At 37.6% G+C, this 24,087-nt stretch overlaps 1 protein-coding gene across 4 annotated transcripts in view; it reads right to left on the bottom strand.

The window, feature by feature from the left end:
• Positions 1-13,897: 13,897 nt before the first annotated feature.
• Positions 13,898-24,087, bottom strand: part of adcyap1r1a (adenylate cyclase activating polypeptide 1a (pituitary) receptor type I) — a 28,999-nt gene continuing 18,809 nt past the window's right edge. Inside the window, exons 8-15 of one of the 4 annotated variants that reach the window (XM_059563072.1) lie at positions 21,881-22,034; positions 21,589-21,649; positions 20,894-20,963; positions 20,667-20,758; positions 19,559-19,642; positions 18,309-18,438; positions 17,847-17,888; positions 13,898-14,757 (exon numbers count right to left, since the gene is read on the bottom strand). In XM_059563072.1, the coding sequence (XP_059419055.1) occupies positions 14,533-14,757; positions 17,847-17,888; positions 18,309-18,438; positions 19,559-19,642; positions 20,667-20,758; positions 20,894-20,963; positions 21,589-21,649; positions 21,881-22,034 (858 nt within the window). In that variant the 3' untranslated portion in view covers positions 13,898-14,532. The remainder of the gene's footprint in view (positions 14,758-17,846; positions 17,889-18,308; positions 18,439-19,558; positions 19,643-20,666; positions 20,759-20,893; positions 20,964-21,588; positions 21,650-21,880; positions 22,035-24,087) is intronic. The other 3 variants (XM_059563073.1, XM_059563074.1, XM_059563075.1) reach the window with 3 other exon arrangements.

Consider the following 24,087-nt stretch of genomic DNA (forward strand, 5'->3'; position numbering starts at 1 on the left):
TAGGTCAAGAATTTTTTTTGGAAATGAGGAAGTTTATGCAACAGCAACAAAGGAATGAAAAGATACTATTTGATGAATTGACTGGTTTAAAGGCTGCTGTGTTCCAGAAACCCAAGACAGGGTGGGAATCAATTGAACAGTTAAGCCAACATACTCACTACCCATTACCAACACCCAAAACACTTCCACAGGCAGCAGGAAGAAGATCATTCCTTTCAGAACCTCCTCAAGGCCAACTTGAAGACCATATGCCAGTTATGCCTCTACCACCGGCAGCACCACCGGCAGCACCACAGGCAGCACCTTTTAGACGCTATCATGAACCACGAATTCCTGATTTTGTAGAAGGTGAGGATGTGGAGAGCTTCTTTGTGCGGTTCGAGCGCATTGCTAGAACGTGGGGTTGGCCAGCTGATGAGTGGGCTGCACGAATGGTAACTTTATTAACAGGAAAAGCTTTGGAGGCCTATGCGGGTATGGACGAACTACGCTCCGGTTCCTATGATGACATCAAGGCTGCGGTCCTGGCCAAATACAACGTGTCTGAGGAGACCTATCGCCTGCGTTTCAGGAGCCTTGCGGTACCAATCGGAGAGAGTGTAAGAGAGTCATACCATCGCATCAAGGGTTTGTATAAGAGGTGGATGCGACCCGAAACGAAGAGCAAAGAACAGTTGGGAGAAACTGTCATACTGGAACAGTATTTACGAGTATTGCATCCCGACGTGAGAGTCTGGGTCAAAGAAAACCAACCACAGACTGGCGAGGAAGCTGCAAGGTTGGCTGAGAGGTACATGGCTGCACATCGAGATCTACCACGAACCATCAAAGGGACTGTGACTGTGGGGAAGGGTAAGGTGGAGGAACCTATTGATAAGACTGTGGGACTGCCTGGGAAAAATTCGAATGCATCTTTCATTTGTTTCTATTGTCAACAACCAGGACATAAGGCTTCACTTTGTCCCTTAAGAAAACCCAAAGTAACTAACTTGTGTTATGTTCCCAGGAATGAGTGCTTTGGTGAATCGACAAAATCTACAGGGAAACATAGTCACCTCATAACGGTAACCGTTAATGGTCAAACTGCTCAGGCTTTGGTTGATACAGGTAGTACACAAACTCTGGTGAAATCTGACTTGTTGAATGGTGAAATGTTGAACTACGAAGATACCGTATGTTTGGGATGTGTACATGGGGATAAAAAAATCTATCCTACTGCTGATGTCTCGGTAGTGATCGAAGAACAGGCATACCTGTTAAGGGTGGGGGTGGTTGAGAAACTAGCCTATGAGGTTGTGATCGGGGAAGATTTTCCTTGTTTAACTGATTGGGTTACTTTAGCATCCAAAATGTGTGCAGTGGTTACACGGTCTCAGACCAAAGGTTTGCAACCCCTTCCTAATGCTGATGATGATTTGTTTTCTAGTGTGGGGAAGGACAAAAAAACTAAAAGACAGAGACGGCAAGAAAAGCATAGGGGGAAGGATAAGATACAAGGGAGTTTACCCCATTTTCCTGACCACCCTGAATCTGAGTTGATTAACTCCCGTTGGCAGATTCCTGATAATTTTAGGGAGTTGCAAAAAGCAGATGTTACTCTACAACCCCTGTTTCAAAAGGTGTGTGAGGTAGATGGCAAGCCTGAGGGGGTACCAAAGTTAGGGGGGGACGACCGGTACATTTTGAAGAACAATCTTTTGTACCTGGCCGACATAGAGAACCCGAGACTAGTAATACCTAAAACACTGCATCAGATGATTTTACATCTGGGGCATTCCATCCCTTGGTCAGGACATTTAGGCCAACAGAAAACATACGAGCGAGTCAGTCAACGATTTTATTGGCCAAAAATGTATCAAGATGTGCAAGAATACTGTAAAACTTGTTCTGAATGTCAAATGGTAGCACCTGTGCGTAAAGCTGATAGAAGTTATCTGCAACCTCTGCCGATTATTGGGATTCCATTTGACCGTATAGGGATGGATATCATAGGTCCATTGGTGAAGAGCAGTATGGGTCACCAATATGCATTGGTGATCTGTGACTATGCTACTAGGTATCCAGAGGTGTACCCATTGCATTCAATTCAAGTTAAGCACATTGTGAGATGTTTAGTTGATTTGATTGCAAGAGTTGGGGTTCCTTCTGAAATTCTCACTGATCAGGGAACAAATTTTATGGCTAAACTGATGAAGCTACTGTACAAACAGTTAGGCATTAAGGGAATCAGAACTACACCATTTCACCCTCAAACAGATGGCTTAGTAGAACGATTCAACGGTACATTGAAGAACATGCTTAAGAAGTTTGTTGATGAGTCGGGGAGGGATTGGGATAAATGGCTTCCTTTTTTGCTATTTGCCTATAGAGAGGTCCCTCATTGCTCAACTGGTTTCTCCCCCTTTGAGCTTTTGTTTGGCAGGCAAGTTCGTGGCCCCCTGGATGTGCTCAAAGAGGCTTGGACAGCAGAGGAACCAGCCCAGCGCAGTATCGCTTCATATATATTACAGATGAGAGACAAGTTGGAGAACTTTAGGACTATGGCTAGAGAAAATTTGTCTGCTGCTCAACAAAGGCAAAAGGTATGGTACAACACACATGCCAGGGAAAGGGACTTAAAACCAGGACAGAAAGTTCTGGTACTGCTACCATCAGGTACCAGCAAATTGTTGGCCAAGTGGCAGGGTCCATATGTCGTGACACGAAAACTGGGCCCAGTAACCTATGAGATTTTGTGTCCCGAAAGGAAGCAGCCTAAGCAGGTCCTTCATGTTAATCTCCTGAGGGAATTCAAGGAGAGGGTGTCTGATTTCAATGGTCCTACAGATGCTAAAGACCAAGCGATGATGGTGAGGGCTATAGTGGAGGAAGAGGATGAAACCGATATGGAACCAGTCCGATCACCACAGAAGGCTCCTGGATGTTCTGCACATTTGAATAATCATCAACAACAACAACTAACTGAGGTACTTCAAACTTTTCCCTCTCTTTTCCAGGAAAGACCGGGCCGTACCGAGCTCCTCACGCACAATATCATCCTGAAAGACACTACTCCTGTTCGGCAAAAACCCTATCGAGTCCCGGAGAAGATGGTGGAACAGTTAAAGACTGAAGTGGCAGCCATGCTGGAAATGGGGATTATAGAACCTTCTAACAGTGAGTGGTCAAGTCCCATACTACTGGTCCCTAAAAAGGATGGAGGAATTCGGTTCTGCACCGACTTCAGAAAACTGAACAGTGTATCATGTTTTGATTCTTATCCAATGCCTCGTATTGACGAGTTGATTGAGAGACTTGGTAAAGCATCCTATATGACTACTTTAGATTTGTGTAAAGGATATTGGCAAGTGCCCCTTGATCAGTCTTGCAAGCCCTACACTGCTTTTCGATCTCCCACAGGGTTATATCAGTATACGGTCATGCCCTTTGGGTTACATAGAGCACCGGCCACGTTCCAAAGATTGATGGACCGTGTTCTTGCGGGATGTGAGCAGTATGCAGCCGCATATCTTGATGATGTGGTGATATACAGTGGGTCTTGGCAAGAACATCTACGCCATCTGGCTGATATTATGAAGAGGCTTGAGGAAGCTGGGCTCACGATCAACACCACAAAATGTGCATGGGCTCAGACGGAAGTGAGGTATTTGGGGTACTTACTGGGACATGGACAGATCAAGCCACAAGTGGAAAAGCTTAAGGCGATCCAAAACATTACTCGCCCACAAACGAAAAAACAGGTGAGGTCCTTTCTTGGTTTAATCTGTTGGTACCGCCGATTTATTCCCCACTTTGCATCACTGGCTACACCTCTGACAGATCTTACCAAAAAGAGTCCTGCTAAATTTTGTTGGACGAGTGAGTGTGAAGAAGCCTTCAATTCACTTAAAGACTTGTTATGCCATGAACCAGTACTGCAGAGTCCTAATTTCTCTGAAAGATTTATTGTACAGGTTGATGCTTCGGATGTTGGCCTGGGAGCAGTGCTGGCCCAAGGAGAGGCTAATGAGGAGAGGCCGGTGATATTCCTGAGCAGAAAACTCTTTGGAAGAGAGCGGAAATACTCAACCATTGAGAAGGAAGGACTTGCCATTAAATGGGCTGTGGACTCCCTGCGGTATTACTTGCTCGGCCGTGAATTCACCTTAAGAACTGATCATCGTGCACTGAAATGGATGCAAACCATGCAGAACAGTAATTCAAGGATACTGCGCTGGTGTCTGACTCTGCAGCCTTATGTGTTTACAATTGAGCACTGCCCGGGTAAGAAAAATCTTATCGCTGATTATTTATCCCGTTTGTCTAATTTAGACTATCCAGAAGGGGTGAAAGGGAGAAATGTGATGTAGCACACATGTGCTAATACAAAGAACCACACTCCACATGGTTTTGTAAGATCTTTATTTTGTTTGTTTTACTGTAGTGGCAGTCACATGAAAGGTGCACATTCCATGGTGACTGTCATCAAAGTGGAACATGCAGGTGAAGTTGTACAAAATCAGTTTGTATATTAATGTTTGTTTCTTTGTCTTACCGGTTCCTGGAAATGCCTAGTAGGAGGGGCCCGCGAACAGGAAACAGATTATATGACATCCTGAAGGGGAGGAGTTGGTCTATTAAGAATATTTAGACCTAAATGTCATGACGGTGTATGTGTTTGAAAGTTTCTAAATATTAATGTAACTTGTTAAACTACATATATTATATAAGTACTGTTTGTAAGATTGTAAGTACACTGTGAAACATTAATTGTACAGCTAGTAACTGGTGAAGAGTTATGATTGGTCAGTTTGAAAAGGAAGTAGGTGGTCAAAACTATAAAAGAACAGATGAAATGTTTGGAAGGGAGAGGGAAGGTGTGCTTCGTTGGATTAGTAGCCAACCATGTAACTATTTTTTCCCTTTGTGTTTTTCTTTGTTTTTGTCAAATATTGACTTTGAACAGTTTTGTTTTTGTTTTGTTAATTGTTTTCTGAAGTTAAACTTGGATTTACAGTGGACTTTTTGCTTTGGACTTTGTTGCACCTTTTTGGAATTTGTGGCACCCTGAATTAAAATGAAAACTTTTCCATGGACATTTTTGAAGTTTTGACATTTTTTTTGCTGCCTGTTTAGCCACTGTACTGACCGTCCTACGACAATAACATTAGAGAATTCATTCCAAAATAGCTGTGTGTGAGGACAATCCCAAACGATATGTATATCAGTTTCATTAGGGTCTCCACAAAAACAACAGCTTGTATCTATGTCTGATTTAAACCTTTTCAAAAACCCTTTAGCTGGGTAAAATCTGTGTAACAATTTTAATGAGATTTCTCTAACCTTGTTAGTTATTATATATTCCAAAGACAGAGTCCATACTTTTTTCTCATCAATATGATCAACCACATTCCTCCAATAAGACACCACATATGGAGTCGTTACACGCTCCTTTTGAAAAAGCGATCTAATCTTATAGTTACGTGATGAAGGATACTGGACAAAGTCGTGGCCTAGTTGTTAGAGAGTTTGACTCCTAACCCTAGGGTTGTGGGTTTGAGTCTGGGTCTGGCTATACCACAACTGAGGTGCCCTTGAGCAAGGCACTGAACCCCAACTGCTCGCCGGGTGGCGCAGCATAAATGATGAACACTGCTCCGGGTGTGTGTTCACAGTGTGTGTGTGTTCACTGCTGTGTGTGTGCACTTTGGATGGGTTAAATGCAGAGCACAAATTCTGAGTATTGGTCACCATATTGGCTGAATGTCACATCACTTTTTCACTTTCATGTAACAAAAAGCATAGTTTTCCTACTGGGATTTCAAATGGGTGTAAAGATAAAGATAAAGTGCTGGATGATCTAATGAGTCCCTTGAAAGCGTAACAACTCCTTTAGGAATAGTGTCCATGATGATGGAGAATTCTTTGGGAGTTACTGGAAATTTACATTTACATAAGAATTTTTTGTGACTTAAAATAAGACCTTCCAAGTTAAAGAACTAGGAAACAACCAAAACAAATTTCCAAATGAAGTACGGCTGAGAGGTGCTTAAAAATGAATGACCATGCAAGTAATGCCTGATTATGAAATTTGGTTAAATTGTAAGGGATTCTAGCAATATTATATAAATACAGATCAATAGGAAAGGGAGACCACCTAATTTGGAAAAGTAGTCATTGGGGATAAAAATCCATATTGAGTTTGGATTACACAAACACTGTCTAATCCAATTAATTTTGAAAGTGTTGTTCAAAGAAGAGAAATCAAGGAAATTAAACCCACCATAATCATATGTGTTTATTAATAAGTACTCTTTATTACCTTTGTTACAACATTCAGTGTATAGAAAACAACCATTATGACAGAAATTTGTACATTTATAAACAGTAAGAAGTAAAAAGCTCAGAAATGCAGTAACTGTAAGAGTAAATAATAATTATAATAATGATGATGATAATAATAATGATTAGGCACCTGTTTGTAAGGAAGCATGTAAATTCATCTATCCAATGCTGTCACGTCACGTGACAAAAGAACGAATGATAGGATAAAGCCTTTTATACAGTCTTTATTATTATTATTATTATAATTATTAAACAATACAAACATTAAAACATTAAGGCAATACACTTAAAATCATAAAGACAAATAATAATAATAATATACACAGAGATTTGTTGCCAGGGTAACTCCAGTCTATGGTCAAAGCTTATGGGTCTGTCACGTGAGGAGCGACTCGAAAACCCGAAAGACTCAAGAGATGAACTAATCAATTCTCTAACACCGGCACCCACTGCATTGACTGAAACAGGTGAACTTTGCGCATGCGCGACTGAACGAATCACTCCCAGAGACGACTCGTTCTTCCCGAGTCACATTAAAGATTCGTTTAAAATGATCGAATCGTTCAAGAATGACCGTCACTAACTAGCATCAGACGAAAACACCAACGTGAAACACACACGCTTGATATCCGTTTTTTTAATTCTTTATATTAGCATAAATGTGAAAATCGGAAAACGAAGCTTTATCCGTTTTTTCATTTTGGTTTTGGAAACAGATAAAAAAAAACAAGTCGTTTTTTTATTTTTCCATTTTTGGTTTCAATTAGAAAAACGAAAGAACGAATGATACACGGATTGAAAACACTCACTGTGGCTTTTTAAAAGAATTGTTATTAATTTCTAGATTTATATCTGTTATTTTTCAGTTGTGGCTGACTATCAAACTAGACAATAAAAGAAAGTTTCATGTTTTTCTTTTGCTGTATTTATTCATTCATCACACACAGGATTTAACCTGAACCAGGCTTAACTCCTGAACTCCTAGCATTACTCTCTCTCTCTCTCTCTCTCTGTGTGTGTGTGGCAGTGAGCAATGGACATATGACAATTCTTTAAAAGAAAAAAGACAGATTCAGGTGAGAGACTAGGGACAGTCCATAATGACATTTTTTTTCTTCTGCTGAAAAGTGTTACGTTAAAGTAACAGATAATGCTAACCCGCTGCTGTTGTATCAAATTACTTATCTAGGCAATGGTCCCCTGCTTTTATTTTTTATTTATTTATTTCAAACTCACAAGCTTCTCTTGTGAAAGGAATTTGTCATTTAAAAAAGTTTCTAAGCCCAATAATAATAATAATAATAAAGACATCTAAAATGACTCTTGATATGAAGCTTGTTTTATTATTATTTATTGATGACATATTGGTTTATGAAAGTTCAGACAGGCGTGCATCCAGATATGTTAGAGATGGCCATTTGTAAATAATTTACAGAAGATGAATTACATTTTGTTGTCCAAGTACCTGTTACTTTGTTCAATGACAATAAAGTTGAATCTAATGTAACCAATCTGATGACTGTTGATACAAAAGGAGGCACATGGAGTTAACGGTCAGGAAAACCAGCTGAGTGAAGAAGGTTTTGTGTTTGTTACAGGGGGCTGTCTGTGTGAACTCTCATAATTAAGCTGTTGTTTTGAAAAGATCTCAAAAAAAAAGAAAAAAAAATCTGGATTTTAGAGTTAGTTGAATCAATGTTAAAATTATAAAGTTATTTTTCAATAGACATATTTTTTGTTTTCGTGTGAAAAGAGGGTGGGATGGAGGCATTGGGGCTCCTTGGGTGCTCAGCACCCCTAAAGCTCTGACCCTAGAATCGCCCCTGGTCTGCAGACATTAAAGCTGAATACCAACAACTGGAGCAATAAGCCAGTACAAATAAATGTAAAATAACATGCAGGATAGCATTGACTGACTACTTTTTTTAAAGGGAATTTTCGGTTATGTTGTACAAGTTATGTTGTAATGTTACACTGAGAACAAATTCAGTTTACAGTTTTAACAATTGTATTTTACTTTATATGTTATACTCATTAAATTAGATTTTAATTGCACACTTGTTATAGATGCTGACAGTTAATTTTTATGTCTCTCTTGACACTTTTTTTGTTTTAATAGGCTATTTATTAGGTCAAATTACAGCTATTTTAATATATCTCTATCTCTCTCTCACACACTCAAAGACGAAACATACATATAGAACTACATAAGTTCCAGGGTTGTTTGTCAAGAATGGAATTCAGACACCTACTGTACAAAATGTTTACAGGTCAAACATGGACATCATCTACATCAAAGCAGAAGAAACAGCAGGCGTCTTTAAAGAGCAGCTGAATGTAAGCAACAGTTGTTGTTGTTGTCCGGGTGTTACATTCAGCTTGAAATGAGTTAGTCCACAATATGAAGACATCTCAAAGACACTGAAACATGTCAGACCTACACAAGAGAGAGAGAGAGAGAGAGAGAGAGAGAGAGAGAGAGAGAGAGAGAGAGAGAGAGAGAGAGAGAGAGAGAGAGAGAGAGAGAGAGAGAGAGAGAGAGAGAGAGAGAGAGAGAGAGAGAGAGAGAGAGAGAGAGAGAGAGAGAGAGAGAGAGAGAGAGAGAGAGAGAGAGAGAGAGAGAGAGAGAGAGAGAGAGAGAGAGAGAGAGAGAGAGAGAGAGAAAATCTCCCACTAAACTCCTCGTTCCTCAGATTTACAGCGCATAAAGAAACAATCGAATAAAGAGCGTCACCTACTGGCAGGAAGATGTACTACAAGCACACGAAATCACGTCTGTAACAGCTTTGAGCTCACGCTCAGAATCTGCTCCATGCAGATAAATCTAGAAATATGCTCGGCATCACATACATACAAACACCTATGAAGCTGTAAGGTCACGTGATCCAAGCAAGCTCTGACGCTCTTCGTTAGTATTTCACAATTTATTTAATTACAGACAAGTTCACTATCACTAAGAGCATTTTCAAGATCATTACGATTTACAGGTTAAAACATAATAACGATAAGAGAAATGAGAAAGATCAAACAAATATACATTTTTTTGTCATCACTGGTGAGAATTTATGGCATTTATAATGACTCCCCTCGTCTGCCATTGGCCAAAAAACATATAGCCCCGCCCCAAACTCACGCTATTGGTTGAGATAAGGTAGCACCAGAGAGTATATACCAGGGGCGTAGCCATCTTTTCAGAAGTGAGGGGGACAGAAATTATATATATATATATAACATTTCTGTATTCTATATAGCCTACCAATCAACAGTTTTTGAACTGTAAGATATTTTGTTTTTAAAGAAGTCTCTTCTGCTCACCAAGCCTGCATTTATTTGATCCAAAGTACAGCAAAAACAGTAATATTGTGAAATATTTTTATATTTAAAATAACTTTTTTCCCTATTTGAATATATTTTAAAATTTAATTTATTCGTGTGATCAAAGCAGTATTTTCAGCATTTTTACTCCAGTCTTCAGTGTCACATCCTTCAGAAATCACTCTAATATGCTAATTTTCTGATAATCAATATTTAAAACATGAGTTTTTTTTCAGTATTCTTTGATGAATATAAGGATCCAAAGATCAGCATTTAGCCTATGTGAAATAAAAAGCTTTTGCAACATAATACGCTATATCATTCAAAAGCTTAGAGTCAATATAATTTTTGTTTTTTGGAAAATAAATTAAAGAAATGAACACTTATATTTAGCAAGGACTCTTTTGTGGGTTCGAGTCTCAGGCCAGCAACACCACTGCTCCCCGGGCACCGCAGCATAAATGATGACCACTGCTCTGGGTGTGTGCTCACTGCTGTGTATGCACTTTGGATGGGTTAAATGCAGAGCACGAATTCTGAGTATGGGTAACCATTGTATGTCACTTCACTTCACTTTGAATTGATCAAAAGCGATGATAAAGTAATAATTTTTCAAAAGATTTCTATTTCAAAATAAATGCTGTTCTTCTGAACTTTCTATTGATCAAAGAAACCTAAAAAAAAATCTACTCCGCTGGTTTCAACATTATCATAATGTGTTTTTTTTGTTGAGAAGCAAATCAGAATTATTTCTGAAGGATCGTGTGACTGGAGTAATGATACTAAAAATTCAGCTTTGAAATCTCAAATAGAAAACAGTTAATTTAAATAGGTTAGTAAAAATATTTCACAATTTTTCTGTTTTGCTTTACTTTGGATCAAATAAATGCAGGCTTGGTGAACAGAAGAGACTTATTTAAAAAATATTAACAAGCTTACTGTTCAAAAACTGTTGAATGGTAGTGGATACTATAGGCAACTTTAATTTTTCTCAAATTTCTAGCTTTTAAATGGCTTAGAAATCTGTAACTGCTGGACAATAACAAATAATAATGATTTGTTTATATACTACAAAGAATTTTTTTTATCACATAATAAGGCATAATAGTTTCTATTCTGTAATAAATGCTATGTCAATTGGTACTGCATTGTTCATACTTTATTTATCACCTGCTGGAGATTACTTGAAAAACCATATATTGTTGCAATCGTATGTTTAATGTCTTCGTGTTTGCAAAAGTTTCTGGGCTTTTTTCTGTGTAAAAACTGTTTTCATACAGCGATAGCTGGACGCTTTTGCCCATATTAGGAATTTCTTGAAATTATTTTCTGCGCGAGAGCGCCCTCCGGCTTCGAGTATGAATGAAACGCACACTGCAGGAGTGTTTGCGCTCTGTGATGTCCATCTCGCTGTATTCTGGGTCCGAATAAAATATCAAATCTTATGCAGACTATCCCATCTCTTTGAGTTTAAATCTATATTTATTCACACCAGCTCTTGAAAACCTCTATGAGAACAAACTTGACCGAAAAAGTGCGGGGGACGAATTTCCATGATATTAAAAGTGGGGGGGCACGTCCCCCGCGTAATCTACGCCCCTGGTGTATACACTTTTATTTTTGTAATTTTTTAGAAAAATCCAGCTACAGATGACTTTATAGTTGTCGCTGCATATTAAGTACAGAACGTATTTTACATCACAAATACTATTTAAAAAAAGAAGAAAAAAAAAGAAAAGCGCAAGCTTTCTCAACTAAGGTCATTATTTCGCGAGGGGCGGAGCTATGTTTATCCTGCCATTGAGAGAAGAGGAGCGTTCGAAACCTGTCATCATTATTTGTTCATTTTCGTTTGCTGATGAAAGAAGCACAAAAATTACACACTTAAAACTTTAAAATAACAACCAAGGGAAAAAAGTATAAATTTTCCACATTTTTTAAAGATCTGTGCGATCTAGGCGACCATCACTTTACTGTACATTTTAATAACCACCTCAACACCGCAATGTGAATCACCGACAACTATGAGCTGCAACAAAAAGCATACTGCATTTAAAAAATGACAAGTTTAAAAACCACAGAAGTTTTACATACATCGTTGATAGCCTACTTAAGACCGCAAGTTTTGACTAAAGAGAGGGTGCTGGTACATTATTTACTGGCACATGTGCGTCTTTAACATATACAGAAAATTTACACTCACGGCAGAGAATAATACAACCTGGTCTCACAGAATTCCGTGAAATGTCCACGGGCTCTTAAGTCCGTGAAACCATCACGGAATTGCCCCAAATTCCGTGACGCGGCCAAGGATATATCTCCAACGCAAGTCAATGACATTGACCTTCCGTGGTCCACACACGGATACCCGTTTCAATGACGGAGTACAGAACTCGCTCAACGGACGTGCTTTCTCATTTGGAAACGCAACATTTGAAGTATTTGTTTCTTTTCCAACATCAAATGCCATAATGACGTTAACCTGACAGTTATTGTAGTTACTATTGCATTGTCCTGTCATCATAAAAATTCAGTTTATTTCAGTTAGCCTAACCAAAGTCCCGTGATGGCACCACGGACCTCAACAACCTGACCTCACTCACTGGATGTTGTAATGTTGCTGGATTGTTTAGGAACTTAAAAGCTTTTCGTCGACTCTGTTGCAATGGCATGTAATTAACTTGACATTTTTTCTCGTCCTGTCATCATAAAATCCAGTTTGATGGCGTTTTACACACATTTTGGCTATAGTCAGAATTCAAATCTGTGATAGGAGCACGGAGTGAAGTCTGTGCTGAGATCACGGATAACTCTAACGCAAGTCAATGACACTCATCTTCCGTGGTCCACACACGGCAACCCCCTCTCCAAATGAGAAAGCACGTCCGTTGAGCGAGTTCTGTACTCCGTCATTGAAACGGGTATACGTGTGTGGACCACGGAAGGTCAGTGTCATTGACTTGCGTTGGAGATATATCCGTGGCCGCGTCACGGAATTTGGGGCAATTCCGTGATGGTTTCACGGATTTTGAGTTAAGGGTCCGTGGACATTTCACGGAATGCTGTGAGACCAGGTTGGAATAATACCGTACTGAAATAAACATCAACCTTTAGCACAGACTGCTGCTGCCACTTAGTACACCAATGCACGGTATTATCGCGATCAAACGTAAAAATGTGAGTGATAATGACTCATTCTGATTGTCAGTCAGTGATAATGCAGTGAATTTGGTTGGATTCATAGATTGACATCAGATATTGTCCTTGTAAAGGGTTGGGGGTTATCAGTCTCTCATGTATCAAACGTTCACTCAAAAAATTTATTAAAGTCTGTCATCATTCACTCATCCTCATGTCATTTTAAACCTGTATAGCATACATATGCATCCTTGTTATCATACAAAATATATTGATTACAGATTGTCCAGCTCTAAATAAGGACAAAAAAAGCATCATAAAAGTCCTTCATATATAATTCTGGTACTAAAATGATGCCTTTTGCCATTTTGGAGCTTGAAATTCTGTATGTTTAAATTGTAAGAGTACAAGCATGTAAAAAGTTGGACATGATGACAGAATCAACATTTTTGGTGAAATCTCCCTTTAACACTTTCACATCTCACTCAAATGTCTCTTTTGTTTCCCACAGTTGAACATGTCAGCCCTAAATGCATTTATAATGCACCTGATAGTAACATAATGGCATTGATTTGCGCATTTCAAAGCTTTAGAAATGTCTATATGCACTCTAATACTGTGTATACATTAATATATTCCTACTATGTAGAAATTAAAGATTGTAAAGCAAACCTGAAGACTGAATCTACACTACTAAATGAATAATAATTAAATCAATACTGCATGGGACTGGTTGTTTACAGTAGATCCATCAAAGCTTTTTTGTGACCATCAGGCACTTCAGATTAAAATAAATCAGAGGGAATTGTGGAATAGCTTCATTGGACTGGTAGTTGTTTACAGAACTGTTTTTTGACAATCCTTGATTTGCTGATTTTGGCTCGGTGTAGTTATAAACCATTCGCATGACAATAAGAAAGCACTGGCCTCATAACTCATAACATAACATCTACACAATCTAAATTCATGAGTCATTCATAAGTCTTAATATTGTTGACATACTCTGTACTTACGGCTGATTGTAAAAAAATATGTTTTACAATCTCTCTGTGGAGAACATTAAATCAAATACACAGCATTTAAACGAGCAACACGAAAACTGTATATTTTCTTTTATAGTGTATACTTCTGATAAACACAGTAGCTTGCAGATAAAACAATACCTAAATATTCATGTTTTGGCACTTTATGTTATTATATTTTCTCATAACACTGAAATGTAACCCGTCTCTCTCTGATAACAAACTAGAAAGCAATGTGCTGTTGGTTTGACAGAAATGAATGGATTGATGTTTCTCTGACTACACTCTAACCACCAACTGTTCACATTCTTTATGGCTCATAATGCGATATGAAAATTCACTCAAATTTTCACCGCAGTCTCATTTTGGCATTGCGGTGTGAATCATACAGCCCCTGTTCTGCATTATTATTGAATACAAATAACATTCTTTTATGCTTGTATTGTTGTTTACTCATTAGATTAATTAGAAAGCCTTCAAAAAGTTGCTTTTGGTTCCTAACCAGAATAGCAACTTTTAAGCTCGTCAACAGTTTTGGCACTATATATTTTTCCCTGGACAAATCGTTTCTAACCGATAATGGGTGAGACGTTCTAGATCTTGTTTGGAATCTTTAAATACTATCCAGAGATTTCATGAATAATCACTAGTTCTTCTCTAATTGTGATTGGTCGGCCCTACTGCAGGTGAAGAAGGTGAGGTAGAGGGCGGGGCTTATGGACGGACAGGCCAATCAGGCGCTCAGGTGGGCAGGTTGAGGTTGACCGTCTCGGCCAGAGGGCTGGACATGCGTATCTGTGAGCTGCTCTTGCTGAGGATGGACAGCTGTGTCCCCCCGTTCACCCCACTGCTCGCTAGCGAAGGGTGACGCTGCTGCTTCAGGTCCACAGCAAAGTACCTGTTCACCGTCCAACTCCTCCATTTCCTCTTTATCTCCGACTGCACCTTTAGGCAGAAACTTGAAAAGGTCATTTTTTAATGTACTCAGCTGTAAAGGTGCACGCGTTCTCCACCAGTCCACGCACTCTCACATGCTTTACACCATGTCCTAGCCAGACGTGACACGTTTCTAACATCAAATAATTTGACAGTGGACACAGAGAGCAAAGTATTGCACAAAATAATCATATTTGATGTTTTGATTTCATTGTGAGCAGGGCTAGTTAAAGCAATGCAACACAAAATATGTCTTGTTGCAATGTGAAAAATTGCCTCATTTTTGTCTGAATTACTTCTTTATTTAAAGGTCCTGTTCTTCGTGATCCCATGTTTTAAACTTTAGTTAGTGTGAAATGTTGTTGTTAGAGTATAAATAATATCTGTAAAATTCTAAAGCTCAAAGTTCAATGCCAAGCGAGATATTTTATTTAACAGAATTCGCCTACAACGAACGACCCGTTTGGACTACATACCTCTAGTTCCTGCAGTAATGACGTCACTAAAACAGTTTTTTGACTAACCTCCGCCCACAGGAATACACAAAAAGGGGGGCGTGGTCTTGTTGCACTCCGACGGAGAAGAGGAAGAGCTGCGTTTGTGTTTGTCGCCATGTCGCCGAAACGCTGTTATTTTCATCTCAGAGTCCAATCATCTTTGTTTGGGCTTCCCAGGGACGCTGTACTTGGAGATTAATGGTTACAATTTATGTTTAACTCGGTTCCCGAAAATTATAATCCACATGTAAAGCTATGTGCAGCACATTTTGCTGAGGACAGCTTCCTCAATCTCAATCAGTTTAATGCCGCATTCGCACAAAGATTATTCTTGAAAGATGGAGCAGTTCCCTCTTTGTCTGGAGAAGGTGTTGTTTATGGACCACAACCGGTAAGTGTATTTTATTATTTAAGTTCGTGCGTTTAACAGTTTCTGTAACATATTACACAAAGGGCAACGCTGTTTAGCTTTATTAACTAGATGTTAGGGCTGTGCAAAAAAATCGAATGCGATTTTCGTGCGCATCTCTTCAGTAAAAACGCTCCTGTGATTATAAGTACATCTCCAGCATGATCATGATCCAAACAGATCATGTTTTCAAAACAAATCCTGCCCACTTGCTTCTCAAAATTACTCCAAAACTAGCCCAATCGTGTTTCCTGGACACAGGAACCGCTGGCACAATCCAGCCTGATCTCACAATCAAAACGTACATATTTAGACATAAATTAAAACTGTCCAGTACGTATGTGCCTTTACGTATTTACAGTGTCGTTTACGTATTATCTGGACGTAATTAAAGGTTCGATACGTATCTAAATTTACATAAAAACAACCTCAAATACGTACCGATAGAACGTGTTCTCTGACCAGTCAGTTATTCATAGAAATTTGCTCATGAAGCTGCTTTTCAATGCGTATCTGATAATGTTTTTTAAATATTTATGTATATTTTCCCTTTTTATAATTTTTTTTTTGATAAATGTAAGATCCCTATACCCCACCCGAACCTAAACCTACCCATTTTATACAGAATGTTAAAAGAATAAAACATAATAAAACACAATTTTAGTAAAAATATAACATTAAAACGTTATTTTGAGCCACTAACATTAATCCTACACCTACCCCTAAACCTACCCATAACCATTTCTTAAAACTACATAACGTTACTGTTATAAATTAACAAATAACAGACAAACAAATGTAACGTTAATCATTTATTTTTTTGTGAAAATATCAAAAGTGGTACCAAAAGTAGTTCAAATGATAATGAGTTTCAGTCGCAGTCCTCTCTGGAGGTAACAGTTTTATAGGGTACAGAGCAGAATTTAATATATTAATCCGTGAAATTATGTATCTGTCTTCTCTCCGTGAAGGTACTGGCGCAGTACTGATTTCAAATGTCTATCATCTGAAACACGACATGTCGCAATCTGTGACGAATTAGGTGAGAACCAATGTGCATTTGATATCAGTGCCGTAAACCATATCGTAACGTTTCTCGAGGGTGGCGCACTGGCGCTATTTTCAAATTCGAATCATAACGAGCTCGGGCTTTGACTGTGACGGTCGCAGTTGCTGAGAATGAAGATGAAGATCGATTGATAAAGGGCTGAATTTAGATATGTCTCTTGCAAACATTTGGATTCTAAAGATATGGAGTACAGCAAACAAATAAAATGGATGTGATTTGTAATTTTATGCTGTGCTTTTATGTATCTAAGGTTGTATTGTCAGTCATTGGATAGGAGAAAATCGCACAGCAAAATATTACAAAATGGTTAAACAATTACATAAATTGTATTCATTTTAAGGTTTCAAAGTTTAGTCTCGTTTAACATTGTGTAATCCCCGAAATGAGTTTGCAGCATGCACAGAAATGTTATTTACTATTAAGTAGATGAGTAAACTGCTTTCAATAAATTCAATAAAAACATGTATTGATATGACAATTAAATACAACTGATTTAAATCATTAAAGCCACGATTTTAATATTAATACATGGGAATTCATATACATTCACACTTTACGTTAGAATATTTACATTTTTCTAGCTGCTAACACGTAATTTGTACGTTTTACTGCTATAAATACGTCAAAGTTGTACGTTTTTATGTGCATGAAAACGTAAGTAAATGTACGTGTGGTAGAACCAAATTTAACGTAAAAATACACACTCATATTCTCATGAGATCACGTTGCACAATCAGAACTTGTTACGTATTTCTGAAGGAGGGACTTTATAGAACAAGGAAGTCATCAGCCCGTTTTTATGACAGTGAAAACAGCGGTATACAGATAAGTGAATTGTGTGAAAAATACGGTGTTTTTTTACACGCGAAACATGAACACATGTTATATTGCACACTGTAAACACAATCAAAACTTCAAAAAAGCAAGAAAAACGGGACCTTTAAAGTGATTGTTTATTTTTTAATCGCATCACACCTGGTCAGGACATGACAAAGTGTTTTGGCAGTAACTCTAAATAATTTTTGCTGAATAAATTATTGGGGAAACTAATACTTTCAGAGCAAATCCAGATATAACTCAAATTAATATCAAAGCTGACTGCATGCATTTGAGAATATCAAAACAAAAGCTCTTACCTCTCCATTCAGAAAGCAGTAGAGCACGGCCACCACAAACCCCTGTGGAGAGATAAAGTGAGTGTGGTGAAGTGGATATCATTTTAAAGTACTTTACAGTTCAAAAGTATTGCAGCTTAACTGGTGCTTATTTATTATAAAATGCTCTAAATAATTTTCTTTCTTTCTTTCTATTGGCATTATATAACCTACGTACATTGGGAATTATGAAAATGTATTTACTTATTTATGCATTGAATTTTTTTATATTCTGTCATTTTTGCAATGAATTCTGAAATTGTCTAATCAACAAAAACTTATATTCAGGCAGCATTTAATATTGATGCCCAATGTTTGGAACAGCCCTTGCGTTGGGATCACACTTATACTGTATGATGCCGAATCTGGCAGCAAATAGTGTCTACAGAGGTGTTTCTAAAATACAGCACTAAAGTTGCTGCTATAAAAGCTGATGCTCAGTACCTGGAAAGAGCCCAGGCCCAGCTCAAAGACCAGTCGCTCCCGCTTGCTGAAATCCTCCGGGGAGAAAGCAAACACAGTGTAGTGGATTCCAAACAGAGGGATGAGGAGAAGGGTGGAGCGCGCCAGACGCCTGTCAACACACACACACGGGCGCTTCAGACGGCTGATTAAATCTCTCAGCCTGTCAACACACAGTTACTGTAATACACTGGAGAGACCTCTACAACAAATCCTGCTCCACAGGAAAGAAGAAGGTCTGTTTAATATCTCTACTGTTTTTTTCTAGCCAGCAGAAGAGCAAGTGGAGACCTTCTCAGAAGTATCTCCTGACCAAAAGATCCCAGTAATCTCAATAGATCCCAATAGTCTCTTCTCTCGACTTTCTGAAGAGAGTTTTACTGCATCATTGAATAACAAAGTCTGCAATTAAAGTCTAGCCCAAAATAAGAAATAATAGTCAAAAATATTAATATATAGAAATAGTAATATAGTCAGAAATAATAATAATAAAAATTATATTTATATATATATATATATATATATATATATATATATATATATATATATATTATGGAACAGTTTATTTAAACTTTAGACATAATAAATATAAAAAACGTATATTGGGTTAACAAACAAGACTGATTAACTTGGTATAGTTGATATACTTGGTTTAGTTAATATATATAGTTAATATATATATATATATTTATATTCTAGTAAATATTATTTTCATTATGTTTCTAGATGTTAACATAAATATTATGTTTCAAATCTTTGTGAAAAATTATAAAAACTGTCAATCAGCAACTGCTATCATGCTCTGTTTTGGTCTCAGCAGAGCCTCTGACCAAGACCAAGACACTCAGCCACCTAAACCAGATCGGACCAGTCTGACCCACCACTTCCAAAACAAGAGGCAACTTTAAGCTGAATTTCTATGAAAGTTCTATGAAAGTTCTGTAGCTCAAACAGTAGAATTTGGTGCTAACAACAGCAGGGCGTGGGTTTGGCTCCCAGAGAATGAAACGGATAGAAATACATTTCAATATGAGTGCAATGTACTGTAAATCTCTTTGGATGAAAACATCTAACCAAGTGCATGTAATGAAACTACAGACAAGACCACAAAAACTATCTGCCGTGCATATTTACAGCCTTTCTTCCTCAATGGACAGTTAAAAATGAAAAATGCACATTTGTTGGCCAACGCAGATGCACAAGCACATTCACACAAACACACACACACTTACAGCGTGATGGTAGAAAGCTCTGACATCCTGCACGAATGCTGGACGGCCTGTGTGGACTCACTGAAGCATTTCTGTGCACAGCTGCTACATGACAGAGACAACAAACACTCTTTAGGACAGAACACACACACAGACTCACTCATGAAACCATGAAGACCACACACAACATACTCCAACACAGAAAGACCTCAAACAGCTCAAGCACATACTTTGCATGATACTGTTTTCCATGCAATTATCCTAAATAGGGACTAAAGCCCTAAAGCAAAAAGTGGTACATACATAAGTCTTGTGCTCTAGATTATTTAGACTATTTAGATGGCTTATCCAGGGGTGGAAAATTATGTATTTTATTTTTCACTGCCAAAGAAGCCTAAAAGACCTAAACATGTTGCCCTGATCAACACAAGAATGATTCCATCTTTCCTGGAACCAGCACACAACAGATTAAATGAACTTAAACTGTAACCAATCAAACAGATCTGTGATGCGTTTTATTACATCCCAATCAGACTGTTACAAATTGTGATTGATTTAGGTTGGATTTTTGCATTTAAATTTAAATTTCAAAACGAATCCTGTATGCATGCTAAAAATAAATGCTTCTGCGTATTCCAACGGACAATTTTCAGTTCCCAGAACATTCCGGAAATATTATTTATTAATTTGTTTTGTTACAAAAGAACCCCCCCCCCCCCCCCCAAAAAAAAAAACCATTAGAGGCCATTCTCTTTCGGTTGTATCTCTCTCTCTCTCTCCGTCTCTCTCACACACACACACACGCTCACACAAACTCTATTTGGTTGCCAAAACTAACCAAACGGGAACTATATGGGAACTATTATGATATATGTTAATCAGCTATTATTTCCTACTGATTTTAGGAATAAATTATGGGTAAGGTTAGATTTAGGGGTAGGGATTGGGTTAAGTCTATATTTTATGACAATAATGTTGATCCAGGATCATCAGAAGATGTTGATCCAGGAACATGTCTCGACCGGGAACTATACTAACAAGACTTTCATTTCATTTCCATCATATCAACTAATCAGACACAACGCTACAACAGCACTGTTTCCATGGTGACTGAGACTAACACACTCACAGGTAGATGCTGGACTCGTTCCTGCCGATGTCTGGAGACTGCAGCTTCTGCACCAGGATTATGATGATTCCAATGAAGAGGACAAAATTAATCTGAAAGGAAATGCATGCTTTTTTTTATAGTATGAAATATGGCTCCATTCACATGTATAAATTAATTTAAATGCTTTATTTATCCAAGTTTTAGCTAAAAACATCAAACTTATTTATTTTATTTTTTTGGTTTACCATGATTGATGCCACAACAGGTCCCTTGATCACCCACCAGAGGGCAGTATTATCAGTCATGTCCCAGCAACTGCAGAAGTATAATTGACTTACTATAAGAAGCTGTATTGCTATTGGTCGGCTAGGTCACATGATTTAGCAGCTATTCAGGATGATAAACTGCATGCTTTTGAAAGAAAATAGCATTCAGTAAGTGCCAGATGCCCTACTGCATTTGCCTAATTGTGCAATATACACTTCCTGGAAAATTGTGTCACACAATGCAACGTGCTTGAATCAAAACTGACTCTATTTTTTTTCTAACCCTGCAAAGCCTGACATATGAAAAGTTTATCAGAAAAATCTAGATGGAACAGTTCAATGAACCTTTAGTTTAGACAAAACTAATTAAAATAAGTTTGCATATGTATTTCTTGTTGAGTATCATATTTGATACATCAAGCTTTTTGGCATTAACTAACATAATATTAATATACCAACCTACTGAAGGACTAATATCTGTTTTTTTACCTTTGTATCATCTTTTTACAGTAACATTTTTACAGTTTTTTACTGTTAAAATCACACTCATATTTTAGTATTACTTTCCAAACATAGTTTCATAATTGCGACTAGTGACACTGAAGTTCAGTGGCAGCATTTGCGTAGCAAAAAATACGGTATATCAGCCTTTGTTTATATGGCATTACACGTACCCTGAATCATCAAAATGAAGGCGCAGAACAGCCCATATGGTCACACAAATGGTGGGCGTTCCTGAAAGCAGCAGAGAAAGTGGAAATTCGTTAGACCTCAAAGCTGTTCTCCAATGCATTTAGACCATCAATATGAATGCATTACATATGCCAGCACAACAAATCACATCCTAAAGAGCCAGTGGCCAGTTAATACACAGACGCTGCACTCCATTTCCCTCCATGTCTATGACTGTGACACATAATCAATCATAAACAATCCATTTTTGTTTGATGCATTACTGTGACATACCCCAGCCGATGATGGTGTACCAGTAGAAGTAGCGTCTCTCAGGAAAGAAGGTTTCCACCAGGAGAGTGAAGAGATAGAGACCTTCGATGAAGAGCCAGAAGTAGTTTGACATCACACAGTAGTGGAAAAAGACCATCACCGCCTTGCACCCCACCTGGACACAGAGAAACACATTCAGGTTCATTCGTCTTACATTCACTCTTAACAAAAGAAACTTCTTTATTGGCATCTACTGTTCCATGAAGAACCTTTAACATCCATGGATCCTTTCCATTCCACAAAAGGTTCTTCGTAGTGAAAAATGGTTCTTCAGATTATTAAAATGTTCTTCACACTTAGAAAGAAACTCATTTCACTGTTAACTAAAAGGTTCTATTGCAATCCTGTGAAAACCCACTTTTGGAACTTTGATTTTTAATAGTTTTGGGTGACCAGACGTCCTGTTTTCTGGGGATAGTACTGTAGTATGGTGTCCCGTTGCTGGGAATGTTCCACACAATCATATACAAAGCAAAAAAGCTACACTGATTACCTGGATAATAAATACAGAAATAATCAACTAAACAGTTACACTTGCAACAATTAGATTTGCAGAAAGCACCTCATTTGTGCTAAAATGACCTTAAAATGCTAAATAATTAGGGACAGTGAAGATCCATGAAAATAATATGATAAAGATGCAAGCACAAACTTTAAAATAACAAAAATACAAAAATATAAATAAATATATATACATTATTCAGCGGTATATTAAATATAAAATTTTAAAATGTTAAAACATTTGTTAAATACAAATGTTTATCATATGCTCATATTTGTTTTATAAAAGATTTTTGTAAAGTCATAATTTTGTCATAATACTCTTTTGACCTGCTTGCTATTTGCGATTTACTATAGGGATATATTTGGTGAATGGTATTAATGCAAGTTAGGGTCAGTTTGAGCCGCAAACATTATACTGTTACAATAATTGTATGTTAAACACAAAACAATTAAAAAATATATATTATTTCCAGGATTATGACAAGTGATATTTCAATGACATCTTGACCACTAAACTGTTGTAGATGTCTCTGGTTTCTGTTTCAGAATTCATATTCTGACAAATTTTGTGAAACAGTTTGTTGCACAACAACAACAACAACAAAATATATCAGGAAGTAATTTAATTGCAAAAACTGAAATTTGCATGAATGAATGGATGAATAAATGCAAGCGGATGTATTTCTCATTGTATTATTCAGTAGGCCTCCTTGGGTCAAACCAGTTTAAGTTAGTAAAGCTAGTTTTTAGAACATAGCAGCTGATTTGTTGCTGGTCCATAGTGATCTACCAGGTAGTTGAACTAATCAACCAAGCCTAATGACAATCTTAATCCAGCTATAAGCAACTGGATCAGTGATGCATCCTTTCGTCTGACAGACCAAATGTACATTTCAATTAATTTCCACTCAGAATTTCTTTCCTGCCGTGTGTCAGCAGACCCTAAAGTCTTTAACCATGTTCATCAATTACCCTCTGATCCAATTCAAATTCTACGTGATGTCATTAGCATGGCCTCTGATTGGCTGCGGGAAAGAGCTCAGAGCCCTCATTCAGGTGTATAATGAGAGTGTGCACGTTTTTATAAACTATTCGTATGCTAATATAGAAATAATGGAATATTTCCAGAGTATGTTGAACTCGGCTTCATGATAATTGCGGCTGTTTGTCAGGCACAGACGGGGGCGAAGGCTTGAACAGAAATGGATGGATTTATAATTAGTCTCTGGATTTCAAATGCAAATAGCATCCAGCCAAACTCTAAATATTTAAAACATCAAAATGAATAAATATTGAAAAAAAAATTGTATAAATTAAATATTTCTACAATTAATTGATAACTAAACACACATTTTAATAGTAGTAGTAGTAGTAGTAGTATATATATATATATACGGGTGTCGCTGTTGGACAGTGTTTTCTCTACTTCCTGTTGGCCTTCTGTAGCAAATTGTAGCTCCGTGTAGCTGTTTTTATTTTATTTTTTCTCTAGAATCTTTATCTTACTATCACTCTCTGTTTTTTAAAGTGGTAAAATATAACTTAATTCACACCATATTTCTGATATTATCGATCAATCTTATCAGATTAACTTTGATCGTTCACTTTTATTTTATATCCGTGAGTGCAGTACACCTGCAAAGCGTTAGCACTCGTTAGATTGT

This window comes from Carassius carassius, chromosome 12 (assembly GCF_963082965.1).
Source record: "Carassius carassius chromosome 12, fCarCar2.1, whole genome shotgun sequence".
NCBI lineage: Eukaryota > Metazoa > Chordata > Actinopteri > Cypriniformes > Cyprinidae > Carassius > Carassius carassius.